At 38.2% G+C, this 14,228-nt stretch overlaps 1 protein-coding gene across 4 annotated transcripts in view; it reads right to left on the bottom strand.

Annotated features, from left to right (window-relative positions):
• The window catches only part of LOC119722364 (ATP-binding cassette sub-family D member 3-like), a 35,451-nt gene that overhangs the window by 16,546 nt on the left and 4,677 nt on the right, over positions 1–14,228 (bottom strand). For all 4 annotated transcript variants that reach the window (XM_038192437.1, XM_038192435.1, XM_038192438.1 and 1 more), the window contains exons 4-11: positions 13,781–13,832; positions 12,452–12,540; positions 8,507–8,576; positions 7,465–7,491; positions 6,347–6,417; positions 4,079–4,202; positions 2,965–3,074; positions 1,609–1,768 (exon numbers count right to left, since the gene is read on the bottom strand). In XM_038192437.1, coding sequence (XP_038048365.1) covers positions 1,609–1,768; positions 2,965–3,074; positions 4,079–4,202; positions 6,347–6,417; positions 7,465–7,491; positions 8,507–8,576; positions 12,452–12,540; positions 13,781–13,832 — 703 coding nt within the window. The remainder of the gene's footprint in view (positions 1–1,608; positions 1,769–2,964; positions 3,075–4,078; positions 4,203–6,346; positions 6,418–7,464; positions 7,492–8,506; positions 8,577–12,451; positions 12,541–13,780; positions 13,833–14,228) is intronic.

Below are 14,228 nucleotides of genomic sequence, written 5' to 3' on the forward strand. Positions count from 1 at the left end.
AATATTGCAGATAACTGAAAGAACTAGGTGTCTAAACCCATGTTTTCAAGGTCAGAGATCACAATAAAACTATTCTGGAAGTGACCACATGTGTCTGTGGCATAGGAATATGCAAATTAGTGCCGCAAATACCGGAAAGTCATGTTTTTGGCATATCTCGGCCAATATAGCACATAACTATACCTGTAAGGTGTCTAAACCCATGTTTTGAGGGTCAAGTATCATTAGAAGACCATTCACGAAGTAACTTTGTGTGTCTTTGGCATGAAAATATGTAAATTATAAAGTGTCGGTTTATCAGATATTTGATTTTTAGCCAATATTTCGGCCAATATTGCACATAACTACACAAGTGAGGTGTCTAAACCCATGTTTTGAGGGTCAGGTATCATTAGAAGACCATGCACGAAGTAACTATGTGTGTCTTTGGCAGGTAAATATGTAAATTCTAAAGTGTCGATTTATCAGAAATTTGATTTTAGCCAATATCTCGGCCAATATTGCAGCTAATGTTGACAGAGGGGTTTTTGATAAGCAATAATGATCAAAGTTTATTTTAAGCCATCATAAACTGTTATATTGGCTGAAATTGAATATAATTTGGCTGAAAATCATTTTTTTGATAAACCGGCAATTTAGAATTTACATATTTTCATGCCAAAGACACACATAGTTACTTCGTGAATGGTCTTCTAATGATACCTGACCCTCAAAACATGGGTTTAGACACCTTACTTGTGTAGTTAAGTGCAATATTGGCCGAGATATTGGCTAAAAATCAAATATCAGATAAACCGACACTTTATAATTTACATATTTTCATGCCAATGACACACATAGTTACTTCGTAAATGGTCTTCTAATGATACTTGACCCTCAAAACATGGGTTTAAGACACCTTACTGGTGTAGTTATGTGCTATATTGGCCGAGATATGCCAAAAACATGATTTTCCGGTATTAGCGGCACTAATTTGCATATTCCTATGCCACAGGCACACGTGGTCACTTCCAGAATAGTTTTATTGTGATCTCTGACCTTGAAAACATAGGTTTAGACACCTAGTTCGTTCAGTTATCTGCAATATTGGCTGAGATATAATTAAAAATAGATTTTTCGGTAATGGCGGCACTAATTTGCATAAAAACAATACGTGGGACATTTTATGAATTTTTTAACATAGCAAATCGTTTTCTACGCATTTTTTCTGACCTAGAAACGTTGATTAGAAATTGATTTCCGAGGGTGCACGATACCCCCCTTTTCCGACTAAACTAAACGGTGGTCGGCCGACCATCGTTGGAAATAAATACAAAAATACAACTTTTCTTGAAAATGACTTCACACCAGGTGCCATAATTTTACAGGATGCTTTAGACTGTCATTTACCAACATCCTAGTAAGGTATTTCGTAAAAAATTGGTAGGTTTTTTTTGTTGATGTTTGCAAATGTTGTATATTCTCTTTAATGTATTCTTCCTCTAAGAGTGTTGATGTGAAGCAAACGACCCACCCATGTCGCCATTTATCACCACTGCTATTGGTCAAAAACATTAGGGGGCGGGGTGTTAACGGATCAGGTTTACAAGTCATGCGTAATGCTCTCACCAGCTTGTTGAAGGCGTGGTAGATGTTTCTCTGCTCCCGCTTGTTGCCCTGGTAGAACGCCACCTCCTCGCTGTTAGTGATCAGGCGAGAGTTGACGTAACGGAACTCCCCTTCGTATCGCTGTTCCTCCACTGTCATTCTACCTACTGGCCGACGTAACCTTGAAAGATCCATGAAAGACATTTTTTTAACCATATATCCTTGAAAATATCCCTTTGTGTCCCTTCATTTTCAATCTTCGTATTTCCAGTTTTAATGAGGTTTTTTGTGTATGCGTTTTTTTTTTGGTTTTTTTAATTCTTACACAATTTTCACATTCATGGGCAAAAATTGATGTCATTCAAAGCAGAAACTTATGTATCACAGCTATCTTAGCACCAAAGGCCAAGTTCGCGCAAGGACTATAGTTGATCAATGGTTAACTAACGTTTGCCCGAACTCTGTCTAGTCAACGGTGGTTGACTACGCTAGTCAACTATTTGGAACCAGCCTACTGGGTTGGTTGCTTCGCTGGTAACCAATAGCCGCGCGCATTCATAACGCTAGCAGAGAGCCAGGATCCAGAAGTTTTGCTATGACATTTTGACCAGCGTTTGACGAGAGACGTTCGCACGTTGCTATCAGTGCGCAGGCGTAAGGCACGTCACAAATCAACCACTAGTCGACTAATGGTCCTTGCCCGAACTTGGCCCTTGTTGTTAGAATTTTAGGATTTTGGAGTGGCATTCTTCTGGTTGAGGCTTCAACATTGCAGGAATCGAACTGGTAGTATCGAAAACGAAGACTCCTAAAACGAAGACCGAAGACCCACTCGAAAACGAAGACCCGTTTTCGAGTGGGTCTTTTTTTTGGAGTGGGTCTTTGTTTTGGAGTGGGTCTTTATTTTGGAGTGGTTCTTTGTTTTGGAGTGGGTCTTTGTTTTGGAGTGGGTCTTTGTTTTGGAGTGGGTCTTTGTTTTCGAGTGGGTCTTTGTTTTTCGAGTGGGTCTTAGGTCTTCGGTCTTCGTTTTAGGGGTCTTCGTTTTCGATACTACCGACTCAAACTCCCCATATAAGTAAGCAGATCAATTCAAACAACATGTGTGTCTGTTTTCAATGTCATGAGCTGTGCACTCTGTAACTGTCCAATGACCATTACCAGGTTCGGATGGAAGGGGGAAAGGGATTAATTCTTCACTGCAGACTCTCAATTACATGTTGATTAAGTTTTTCACAACGGCAAGACAGAAGCATGGCCAACATGGCCGAAGGCATGCACAAGACAGAATCTATAAACAGATTACCCACAATGCACCTCTCACTCTATGGTGTTCTCAACACGACATGAAGTCACATGGAATGTCCAGCTACAACTCACCTTGTAAGCACCAGCCCTGAGAAGAGTAGGTAGCCTATCATGTAGGCGGGGCCCTGCGCTCCTATACTGGCCGCCAATTCTCGTATGTAGATGAGAATGTCCAACACAGGCTGTAGATGGGACCAGAAAAAGTCACCAAAAAACCTCTGTTATGGACTTCCGTGCACAATACCAACTCACAATGAGAGTTGGAGGACACCACTGGTTAGACTTAAACATTGCGTTCACCATGCGTAGGGGGGGGGGGGGTCAAACTGAGGTGCATACGCAGACTGATTATTTGCTTTCAATAAATTGTCATGAAATCAATGTAATTTCTCATTTTTAATACACACAAAGGAGCAGCTTTTATGCATCAAAAATTGTTTTACTGTACCTTTCACCCCCACAATTCATCTTCCCAGAGACCGCGACATTACTAAATAAAAAGACTGCTTCAATTAGCCGGCATGCATAACAAATTCGTAACACTTTATAATGTACATGTAATGTACATGTACGTGCACATACACATACACTGTACTTGTACATGCTTATGTGCAGTACATGTACACCGGAAACATAAAGATGGTAGGCATTACATTCACTGTGTGGACTTCCAACAAAAGAGGTCCACATAAACCAGGTAGAGGGGACTTTGTGTGGACGTGGGCAAGTCCACACAGTGTTTCCCCATTTCTGGCAAAACAGGTTTAGAGGCATTTTGTGGTTAGGTTTATCCGTGGCAAAATGAAGAGAAACACTAAAGGGAATCATAAAAAAAAAAAAAATTCACAGTGAGCGTAAAATGATTTTTTCCAGAGGTTTTTCTTAACTACACGAAACCAAGGGAATGTCCACACTTGGTATGTAACGTAAACACAAGTTTACTGTACATGTATCTTTCTTGTATCAATTTAAGGAATGCGTATGCGTACAGCAGGGGAGGGGGGTGTTGGATCAACTGCGTATGCAATACTTACAGAGGGGGGTCCGACAAAGTCGGCATTTCAAGCGTACGTACTTTATGGATGCCCCTAATTATAATATCCAGCTGAAAAGTTCAGTAGCCCTAACACAGGTCTGTCTTTCATCTTCAAGTCGGATGGTTTTTTCCTTCTTTTCTGTTTTTTACCTTGCTGAGATTGGAGTAGAGATCGGCCACACTGTTGCAGAACCTCTCCACATCCTGCGTCAGGAGCTGGTCGGCATTAGCGATGCGGTTGTCAAGGTTACTCATCTTGTAATACGTGAATCCCCTGTGAGTTGACAAGCAAAAAAAAAAAAAAAAATTATCATTATCTCAAGTTCCAATCATTTTGCTATCATATTCATTTCATTTCTCTTTGACTCTTTCAGTTTTAAAGGGAAAATACAACATTTGCAAACATCGAAAAATAAAACTACCAAGTTGTAACGAAATACCTTACTAGGATGTTGGTAAATGACATGCTTAAGCATCCTGTAAAATTATGGCACCTGGTGTGAAGCCATTTTCAAGAAAATGGTATATTTGTATACATTTCCAACGCTGGTCGGCCGACCACCGTTGGAAAAACCTAACTATTTTTCAATTACTGCACCAAATTTACCATTTTTTTTTTTTAGTCTAAATTTTGTTTTGCTAGCTATTGGTTCCATGCTCATGAACGGGTGCAGGCCAGCTAGACTGGTTCCCTTACCTTACAATTTTTCGGTATGTTTGATCCATTTCATCTTTTGTGGAGTCAGGGAACCAGACTACTTGAATATTTTTGTTTTTCTTGGTTTTTCCAGCATTTTCGAACACAAAACTTCAAACAGAAAATTACAGCAAAAGCCAATGATGTACATTCCCTTTAAAGGAGCATTATACATCAGTATGGAAACTTCACATTAATTTAATGGAAACTACACGATTGAACGATAAATGCTTTAAAGGTAGGGAACATCATTTGTCATTTGTGCATTTTTTTCCGTTTGAAGCAACAAAAGTGCTCAAAATCTGAACAAGTCTGCTTAACAACTAACCCGATGAAGTTTCAGCTCAGTGAATGCTGTATATTCTGAGAAAACAATACTCTAGGATCTCAATTTCAATTCAAAAGTTGCCGAGTCATGTTTTGAATTGTGCCCGAAATCAACGTCCGAGACATGTTCTCATTCAGCCAATTGCAGCTACGCAATGTCACGCACTGAACCTATGAATTATAGCAACTGCACGCGTGTGTGCGTCGTGTCAACGCTTGCGCGCACCCATTCAAGGCTTCGCCGAATTAAAAACGAAGTACTAACAGAAATTTCCAAAAAGTTCCAAAAGTTTCCAAAACTGCATCTTCAGACACATCTTTGGAAATGACCTTCTTTTATTGTTTTCTTAAAAATGACAGCATGCAAAAAAGAATAATTTCACAGGGAGTTTAGTGCCATTACTATCTTTCAACCAAGTATGCTTTTCAACAATAATTTTGTCAGTTACTTTTTGGATAGCTGCAAATGAAATACTCTACCTTAGGCAAAAAAAAAAAATATTCGGTCTCTGGTTGGACCTAAGTTCCGGAATTGACGCGGCGACGCAGTTTTTTTTTTTTTTTTCTTCAAGCTTGGATTGTACAGACAAGGTGGGGTACTGTTTTGCTTTTTTGGTGTCCTCATGTACATTGGTGTCCTCCATAATTTGCCTTGGTGCTCTCGATCATTTGCCTTGGTGCAATTTCCCATTCCTTGGTGCTCATTGATAAAAAAAAATTGAGGAGGTGCGGCAATAGAGGGCGCTGTTGGGAACATTTTGGGAAAAAAAAAAGATTGACGCGCATGATTAAAATCGACGCGCGCTGACCAGAGACCGACTTATTTTTTTTGTTGGCCTTAAGTACATCCTGCACTTTATTTTATCTTACATATACATCATACTTTTCTCAATGTACAAAGATTACATTTAATTCCAACTTACATAATGAAACCTATGGAGTAAGAAGACGGTTTGCATTTGAAATTTTCTTTATCTGTTGCTTATTGAAGGACAAATTTTTTTTTGGTCATTTAATGCCCCATTGAGAAATCCAAAATTAAATAATACTGGAAATTTATTTTTTTTTTTTAAATCCGATGCCCGAAAATGACAGACAGTAAAAATGTTTAATCATGGGCGGTAAAATGCATGCAATTAGTAAAATCATTTTTTGTCTTTAGGTTTTGTTTTTTTGGTTTTTTTTGGTACTTAATTTGAAAATTCAATCAAATTGTATAAATAAGGACCTCTTGTCCGAACTTTTCAGTAGGGACTTTGAAGCTGTTATGTTAGACGACCATTCTAAAAAATATGTATTTTTTACAGAATGGACAACAGTTTATGGGCAGCTCCATTTGTAAATATATTTTTTCAATGTGGGATAAATTTATTTTGTTAAGTTCATTGACTTACTTCAAATACTGCTCATACAGATGGGAAGTTAGCCGCGTCCTAAACCGAAGTTTGACCTCGTTCAGACCAAACTGCAAAAACAAATTTCCTACATGTTTGTATTCATTATAAGGATCTGTGCATTTAATTTTAAAGATTAATCCAAATGCAAAAGCAGACAGTTCCATTTATGTTCCTTTTTTCAAAGGGTCCATGCGATGAATTTGTCTTAGAAACACATTTTTTGCAACATTCTACTCCTGTTAAATGTATGAAAACTATTTGACATCCCTTTTTGGTTAATTTGAAAAGTGCACTTCTTTAAACATTTAATACTGTCCATGCTTTTCCGGACAACTGAGGGCGATGTTGCTGCGATGTCATTCCAGGAAGACACTGTTCAGTTTAGGGGTTTTTTAGTTCAAATTGTGAACCCAAAATGTGCTCAAGGAAAACATTTGTGAGAAAGGTTTGCTCATTGGCTTCCTGCCGTGTACTAGCACGACAACGAATCGCCTAAAGAAAACAAATATACAACAGCAAAATATCCCAAATTCTAACAACGTTTTGGGCTGAATTAGCTGTAACACTGAATACGGGAATTTGCATTAACATAAAAGCAAAAAAACCCACCAAAATACCCGTGAGAATGGCAAGTTGACAATTGATAATAAAGATGAATTGGACACAAAAGTGGATTTTCAAGGATTGCATTCAAAAGAATTACATTGCACAGACCCTGTATTAAGTAGGCCTATTCCAAGGATTTTCGTATCTCAAGACGAATTCTCCATTACAAAAAAAATCATGAAATGGAAATTGAACGACCGATTATCCTTTAAACCATTTCCCCATTTTGAGTACTTCCGCCACAGGAGGTAAGACTTCATACTCCAGCAGAAAAAAAACCCAAAAGAAATATGGCATAAACATCCGTCAATCGTAATAGGGGCCATTATGAACACACGCACTGCGAGTACATCAAGTGGTCGTTAACAGAGGCAGTCCCACTTAAGACGCACTCAGTACTGGGAATGAAAGGCTTGTGGATAAAAAAAAACCCACCAAAACCAAAAAGGAAAATTACAATCAAACTAGAATTTCATGAAAAAAACTACTGTTCTTTCAAATTATCTTACCTTCAGTAGGTTGTTGATGAGTGAAATCTAAGAGAGGTCAAGAAAAAACACAAACCAGGTTTAATTTTTTTTCATTCATTACGTTCTAAAATATGATACACATTTTGTTCAAATTAAAATAAACGTCGAGGTACCCTGCCACTTAATGGGAATATACAACATTTGCTTGTTGTGCTGTAATTTTCAGAAATGGATGGATTTGGGGGTTCAGTATTTCATAGCAGATATTGTTACACTGACTTGTTTGAAGTTTTGTTATTATTATTAATGTATTTATTTGCAACCAAACATGAAAATGGTTTGATTAAAAACAAAGAAACATCAAAATCTTACACAAATCGTAACATTAACCCTTAACCAAAAAAACCCACCAGATATTACATATATATAATTTACCATGAACAAAAAAACAAAAAAAAATGTCATTTAAACACCCCCCCCCAAAAAAAAATCCCAAACTACCTTCAATAACAGTAAAAAGGAAAAAAATCTCATAAAGCTAAAAAGTGTGTGATAAAAAATTACTTCAAGTTAAGAAATGCGTAGATGCTGGAAAAACCAAGAAAAACAATCATGTTCTTGTAGTCTGGTTCCCTGACCCCACTTTAGATAAAATGGAGCAATTTATAGATGTCGGGGAATTGTAAGGTCAAGGAACTAGACTAGCCGGCTTGTGCCTGCTCATAGGTGTGTAATGGATTGCAAACAGAATGCAGACTAACTAAGTATTGTATTAAATTGGGGGCAGAAGTTGAAAACAGAAACATCAAGTGTTGAAAAATTATGCGACCGCCATTATCTCACGGTCGTTGACATGACAACAGTTCGACTAGAGTCGTTCGCACTTCAACTTCAGTGCGCATGCGTTAGGTACGTCACGAACCAATCACTAGTTAAACCACTGGTTCCTGATCAAACTTGCCCTTAGGTTCACATCCATTCATACTCCCAAAATGGCGCCCTCAATCACTCAAAATTATTCAGTTTTCTTACTGATCCAAACTTGAGTCAGTTTTGTTGGAATTTGAAAATTGTGACTCACCGCGGGCATGGCGTAGAGGAAGTTCAACAGATACTTCTTGAAGAGGTTGATATCCCGACCAATAATAGAGCTGTTACAAACGAAACCAAAAAAAAAGAAAAAAAGGAGTTGCCAATGAAAGTGTCCATGAAATGAATTTTACACTGGAGAATATTTGTAGCAAATAATTATCCATTCCTCTGACATGTATAAAAACTATGAGACATCCCTTTTTGAAAAATAAATTTTGCAAATTGCACATTAAAAAAAACATTTTAAATGTTTCATGCCTTTCCTGACAACTGAGGGCGCTGTTGCTGTGATGTCACACTCTGAGGAACACACTCTTCAGATTGGGGTTTTTCTCATCAAATTGTAAACCCAAAACTTCTGCTTATTGAAAACATGCGTGCATAAAGTTTTCTCACTGTATTACTGGCATATACCGTATACCGAAACAACAGTGAACATTGAAAGCAGAAACTTAACCACAGCAAAAAACCTAAAATTCCGGTGACTTTTTTATGCTGAAGCAGATGTGAAAGTGAAGTTTCTGCCTTGCGTGACATCAGAGTTTTGCTCATGAATATGGAAATTTGCATTAGCATGAAAACCAAAAAGGCACCAAAAACGCCCTTAAAGTGGTAGTATGAAGATTAAAAATAAAGATACCCGGTAAATGTGTAAATGAGCATGAAGGTACATAAACTTTCAAGGATTACAATACATTGACGCTAACCTTCCAAAATCCTCCAAAATCCACTTTGCAAAATGGAGGATTTTGCAAAATCCACTTTGCAAAAATGGAGGATTTTTGACACAGATGCACTGTGTCAAGGTCATGGACCAGACCTTGTGTTGTTTATGCTCAGCCGTGCATAAATTTAGGCCTGCCCGCCTACATAATATTTCAAATCCTCCGCACTGCTTCAGGATGTCACTTGCTCTACCTCAACATATTGACAGTGATTGCTGGAGGATTTTGCAGGATTGAGGCAGTGGTCACCCCTCCGAGGACCACATTCAAGAAATAACGGGGATTGAGGTTACGCAATTTTTACATGGAGGCAGTTGGAGGATTTTGCAGGATGAAGTTGCATCCTAGCAAAAATGCCTTGGGAGTTAGGGTTATAAAAATCCATTACATGGGTCCTTTCACGTTTAAGATCGACGTCAGCTGACCACAGCTCCAGAATCTGATTTTTCATTACCAAATTGGAAATATTTTTCTCAGGTTTCCTGGTATGTTTCAATGCAATGCCAATTTCAACTCGAGAGGAATTTTTCGCAACTAGGACGCATTGGAATGCTATATTCATGAAGTACACTGCGCGTAAAATGAAATCTATTGGGGCATATTTGAATTGAAATTAATAACCAAGTTGCGGAACAAAATTACAGTAGATTTCCATGGAATCTGTCACATAGAAGTGTTTAAGTAACCGGGAAAACCTACATGTATATTCATGTGGGTTAAATATTTTTAATGGAATATTAAAGCGCCATGTAGGTTTATACTAGATTAGTTAGGCCAAAAAAAAAATATAGTCGGTCTCTGGTCAGACCGAAGTTCCAGAATTGATGCGGCGACGCGTTTTTTGGGGGTTTTTTTGGCTTTATTTTTTCAAGCTTGTATTGTACAGACAAGGTGGATACTATTTTGCTTTTTTTGTGTTCTCATTATACATTGGTGTCCTCCATAATTTGCCTTGGTGCCCTGTATCATTTGCCTTGGTGCAATTTCCCCATTCCTTGGTGCTCCTTGGTACAAAAATCTGAGGAGGCGCAGCTGTTGTAGCTTCCGTGTTAATTTGAAAAAAAGAAGAAAAAAGGTTGACGCGCATGATTAAAATCAACGAGTGCGCTGACCAGAGACCGAGTATTTTTTGGGGGGGGGGGGGGCCTTATACTGGAAAAATAATCTTGGAAGTGTAGGGGAATCAGAATGCACTGATCTAGATGTAGTGCTTTGTAATCCTACGAAAAATATGCTCCCTATAAATGGGTGACATTACGCAAATATACGTAAACAAGTATGAAAACAGAATTGCTGCGCTTACATACCAGACAATCCGGACTAATGATTCCGTATTTAGGAGATTTTACCGTGCGGTTCCATTAGAGATCAACGTTAATCAGTCACAAACACATACCACACATTGCAATGAGACTAACCAGGATTTCTGTTGTTATTGTTTTCCTTGGATAACAAATAATTATAAAATATTTGATGGCTTTGAGATGGATACAAGAATATATTGCATGAGCTATGACAGACGAGTGCAATATTGTCGTAGCGAGTGCAATATATCCTTGTAGCCACTGAAAAAAAAGCCATCCAATATTATTATTATTATTTATATCAGGCTGACTTGACCCGCACGAGATACAATTCAAGACACTGTCTTCATTTCATCTTTTTCGTCAAACTATTTGAAGCTACTGTAATTGATGACAACATTGCGCGTATACCTGGCCTTCTTCGCGCTGCACGCGCGCAACGCGCGCTACGCTCTGTTGAGTGGTTAACAACTGTGACTTTCTATGCTCTTGATCGTGCGGGAACCAGCGAAAATGCCCGGATGACTGCAATAATAATATTATTGCAGTCTCCGGGTACCGTAATATTGCAGTCATCCTGGTACTTTTTATGAAAGCATGCAATATGCTGATTTACTTTTACCGCTGGCAGAGTTGTGAAGAGTCACTGATTTTTGTTACATGAGTCGAGTCAAGTCATCTTAAAGAAATGACTCGAGTCGAGTCGAGTCATTTTAAAGAAGTGACTCGAGTCGAGTCGAGTCATTAGGTCAAAAGGTCGAGTCGAGTCAAGTCGAGTCAAATATTTAGCCAAGAGTCAATTCGAGTCACGATTATTTGAACACTATATACCAAAATTTATAAAAGGAGGCCATAAGTTTAGCCAGCGTTCGAATCCAAGAGCTTTATAAGAAATCGCCCAAAACCAATGTTGAAACAGCGAATTAGAAAATGTGTTTAAAAATCTGGTTCCTGGATAGTATTTTGTGCATTCTAGAACCACGAGGTGGGAGTCTGTGACACGTTGTATATTTGTACATGACTGCTATTCGCAAAGTAAAGTGAGCATAAATTTTGCACCGTAAGTCATTGCAAATACTTTTTGCAAAGTTGCGCGTTTTTAATATTTTTTTTTGCTTTATTTTTTCAAGCTTGTATTGTACAGACAAGGTGGATACTATTTTGCTTTTTTTGTGTTCTCATTATACATTGGTGTCCTCCATAATTTGCCTTGGTGCCCTTTATCATTTGCCTTGGTGCAATTTCCCCATTCCTTGGTGCTCCTTGGTACAAAAATTTGAGGAGGCGCAGCTGTTGTAGCTTCAGTGTTAATTTGAAAAAAAAAAAAAGGTTGACGCGCATGATTAAAATTGACGCGTGCGCTGACCAGAAACCGAGTATTTGGGGGGGGGGGGGCCTTATACTGGAAAAATAATCTTGGAAGTGTAGGGGAATCAGAATGCACTGAATCTAGATGTAGTGCTTTGTAATCCTACGAAAAATATGCTCCCTATAAATGGGTGACATTACGCAAATATACTTAAACAAGTATGAAACCAGAATTGCTGCGCTTACATACAAGGGATTCCGGACTAATGATTCCGTATTTAGGAGATTTTACCATGCGGTTCCATTAGAGATCAACGTTAATCAGTCACAAACACATACCACACATTGCAATGAGACTAACCAGGATTTCCGTTGTTATTGTTTTCCTTGGATAACAAATGGTGCCTTTTAGTGCCTAGACATTTGCATCATAATTACAGACTCGTTATTTTCCACGCAGTGACTGTCTCTCCCCTTCCCTAATGATTGAACGTCAACATCCAAAAAGGGGAAATGGCCAGTGCCAAAAATAAATTTTAAAGCCAAACAAAGACAATTATATCAGATATTATTAACAAGAATAAAGTATTTTTTTACCTTTCGATGGCCGTTCCGTTCTGGATCATCCAGACATCGCAGTACGTTCTCGCCATCAAGGCAAGCGCCACTAAAGCAAGGTACCCCACCTGCAAAAGGATGACATTGATGCGAGTTGATTAACAGAAACGAGTAAACGATGCATAATTTTAAAGCCAGAGTCCATCATTTGCAGCTATCCAAAAAGTAACTGGCGTAATTATTGTTGAAAAACACACACTTGGTTGAAAGATAGAATGGGGACTAAACTCCCTGTGAAATTATTCTTTCTGGCAAGCTGTCATTTTGAAGAAATCAGCAAAAGAAGGCCTTTCCAACGGTAAGCACCGTAGGAAATTCAAATAAGTAGTTTGGGGTTTTTTTCGGCAAAGTGTGCGCAAGCATTGGCACGACGCATGCGCGGTTGCTATAATTCGTTGGATCAGTGCGCGACATCGCGTAGCTGCAATTGGCTCAGTGAGAACGTGTCTCGGACGCTGACTTCAAGCCCAATTCAAAACATGATTCAGCATTTGAAATCGAGATCCTAGAATGTTGTTTTTCTCGAAATATACGGATGAAGCTGAGCTGAAACTTCATCAGGTTAGTTGTTCAGCACCTGTCTTTAGATCTTGAGCACTTTTGTTGCTTCAAACGAACAAAATGCTCAAATTACAAATGATGGACTATACCTTTTAGTATAGGCCATCAGCCTCCAAAACAGGGGTGTGGACTTTGATGGATTTAGGTAAATTAGGGTTAAAGGGAATGTACATCATTGGCTTTTGCTGTAATTTTTGGAAATGAACTATTTGAGGGGTTAGTATAATAGATCAAATATTGTTACACTGACATGTTTTAAATTGTGTTTTCGAAAATGTTGGAAAAAGCAAGAAACAAAAATGTTCAAGTAGTCTGGTTCCCTGACTCCACTAAGATAAAATGTATCAATTTATAACTGCCAGAAAATTGTAAGGTAAGGGAACCAGTTTAGCTGGCCTGCACCCATTCATGAACATGTTACCAATAGCAAACAAAATTTGGACTGAAAAAAAGGTAAAATTGGAGCAGCAGTTGGAAAATAGTTAGGTTTTTCCAACGGTGGTCGGCCGACCACTGTTGGAAATGTATACAAAATACCACTTTTCTTGAAAATGACTTCACACCTGGTGCCATAATTTTACAGGATGCTTTAGACTGTCATTTACCAACATCCTAGTGAGGTGTTTCGTAAAAAAATGGTAGTTTTGTTTTTCGATGTTTGCAAATGTTGTATATTCCCTTTAATGTAAACTGGGAATAAAGTTTGGAGTTAATTGTTGGGTTTTTAAAGTAACCATTATCACATACCTCTGCCGAAAACCATCCTGGGACGAGAACTTTAAGAACTCGCACTAAACGTCTGTTTAAAATCAAAGCAAACAAAATCATTTTAGTTTTGAGTACGAGTCACAAATCATTTGAGTTTTGAGTCTGAGTCACAAATCTTTTTAGTTTTGAGTCCGAGTCACAAATCATTTTAGTTTTGAGACCGAATCACAAATTAATTTAGTTTTGAGTCTGAGTCACAAATCATTTTACTTTTGAGTCTGAGTCACAAATCATTTGAGTTTTGAGTCCGAGTCACAAATCATTTCAGTTTTTAGTCCGAGTCACAAATCATTTTAGTTTTGAGTCCGAGTCACAAATCATTTTAGTTTCGAGTCCGAGTCATAAATCATTTTAGTTTTGAGTCTGAGTCACAAATCATTTGAGTTTTGAGTCTGAGTCACTAATCTTTTTAGTTTTGAGTCCGAGT

The sequence above is a fragment of the Patiria miniata genome, unplaced genomic scaffold (assembly GCF_015706575.1).
Source record: "Patiria miniata isolate m_02_andy unplaced genomic scaffold, ASM1570657v1 HiC_scaffold_15, whole genome shotgun sequence".
Taxonomy (NCBI): domain Eukaryota; kingdom Metazoa; phylum Echinodermata; class Asteroidea; order Valvatida; family Asterinidae; genus Patiria; species Patiria miniata.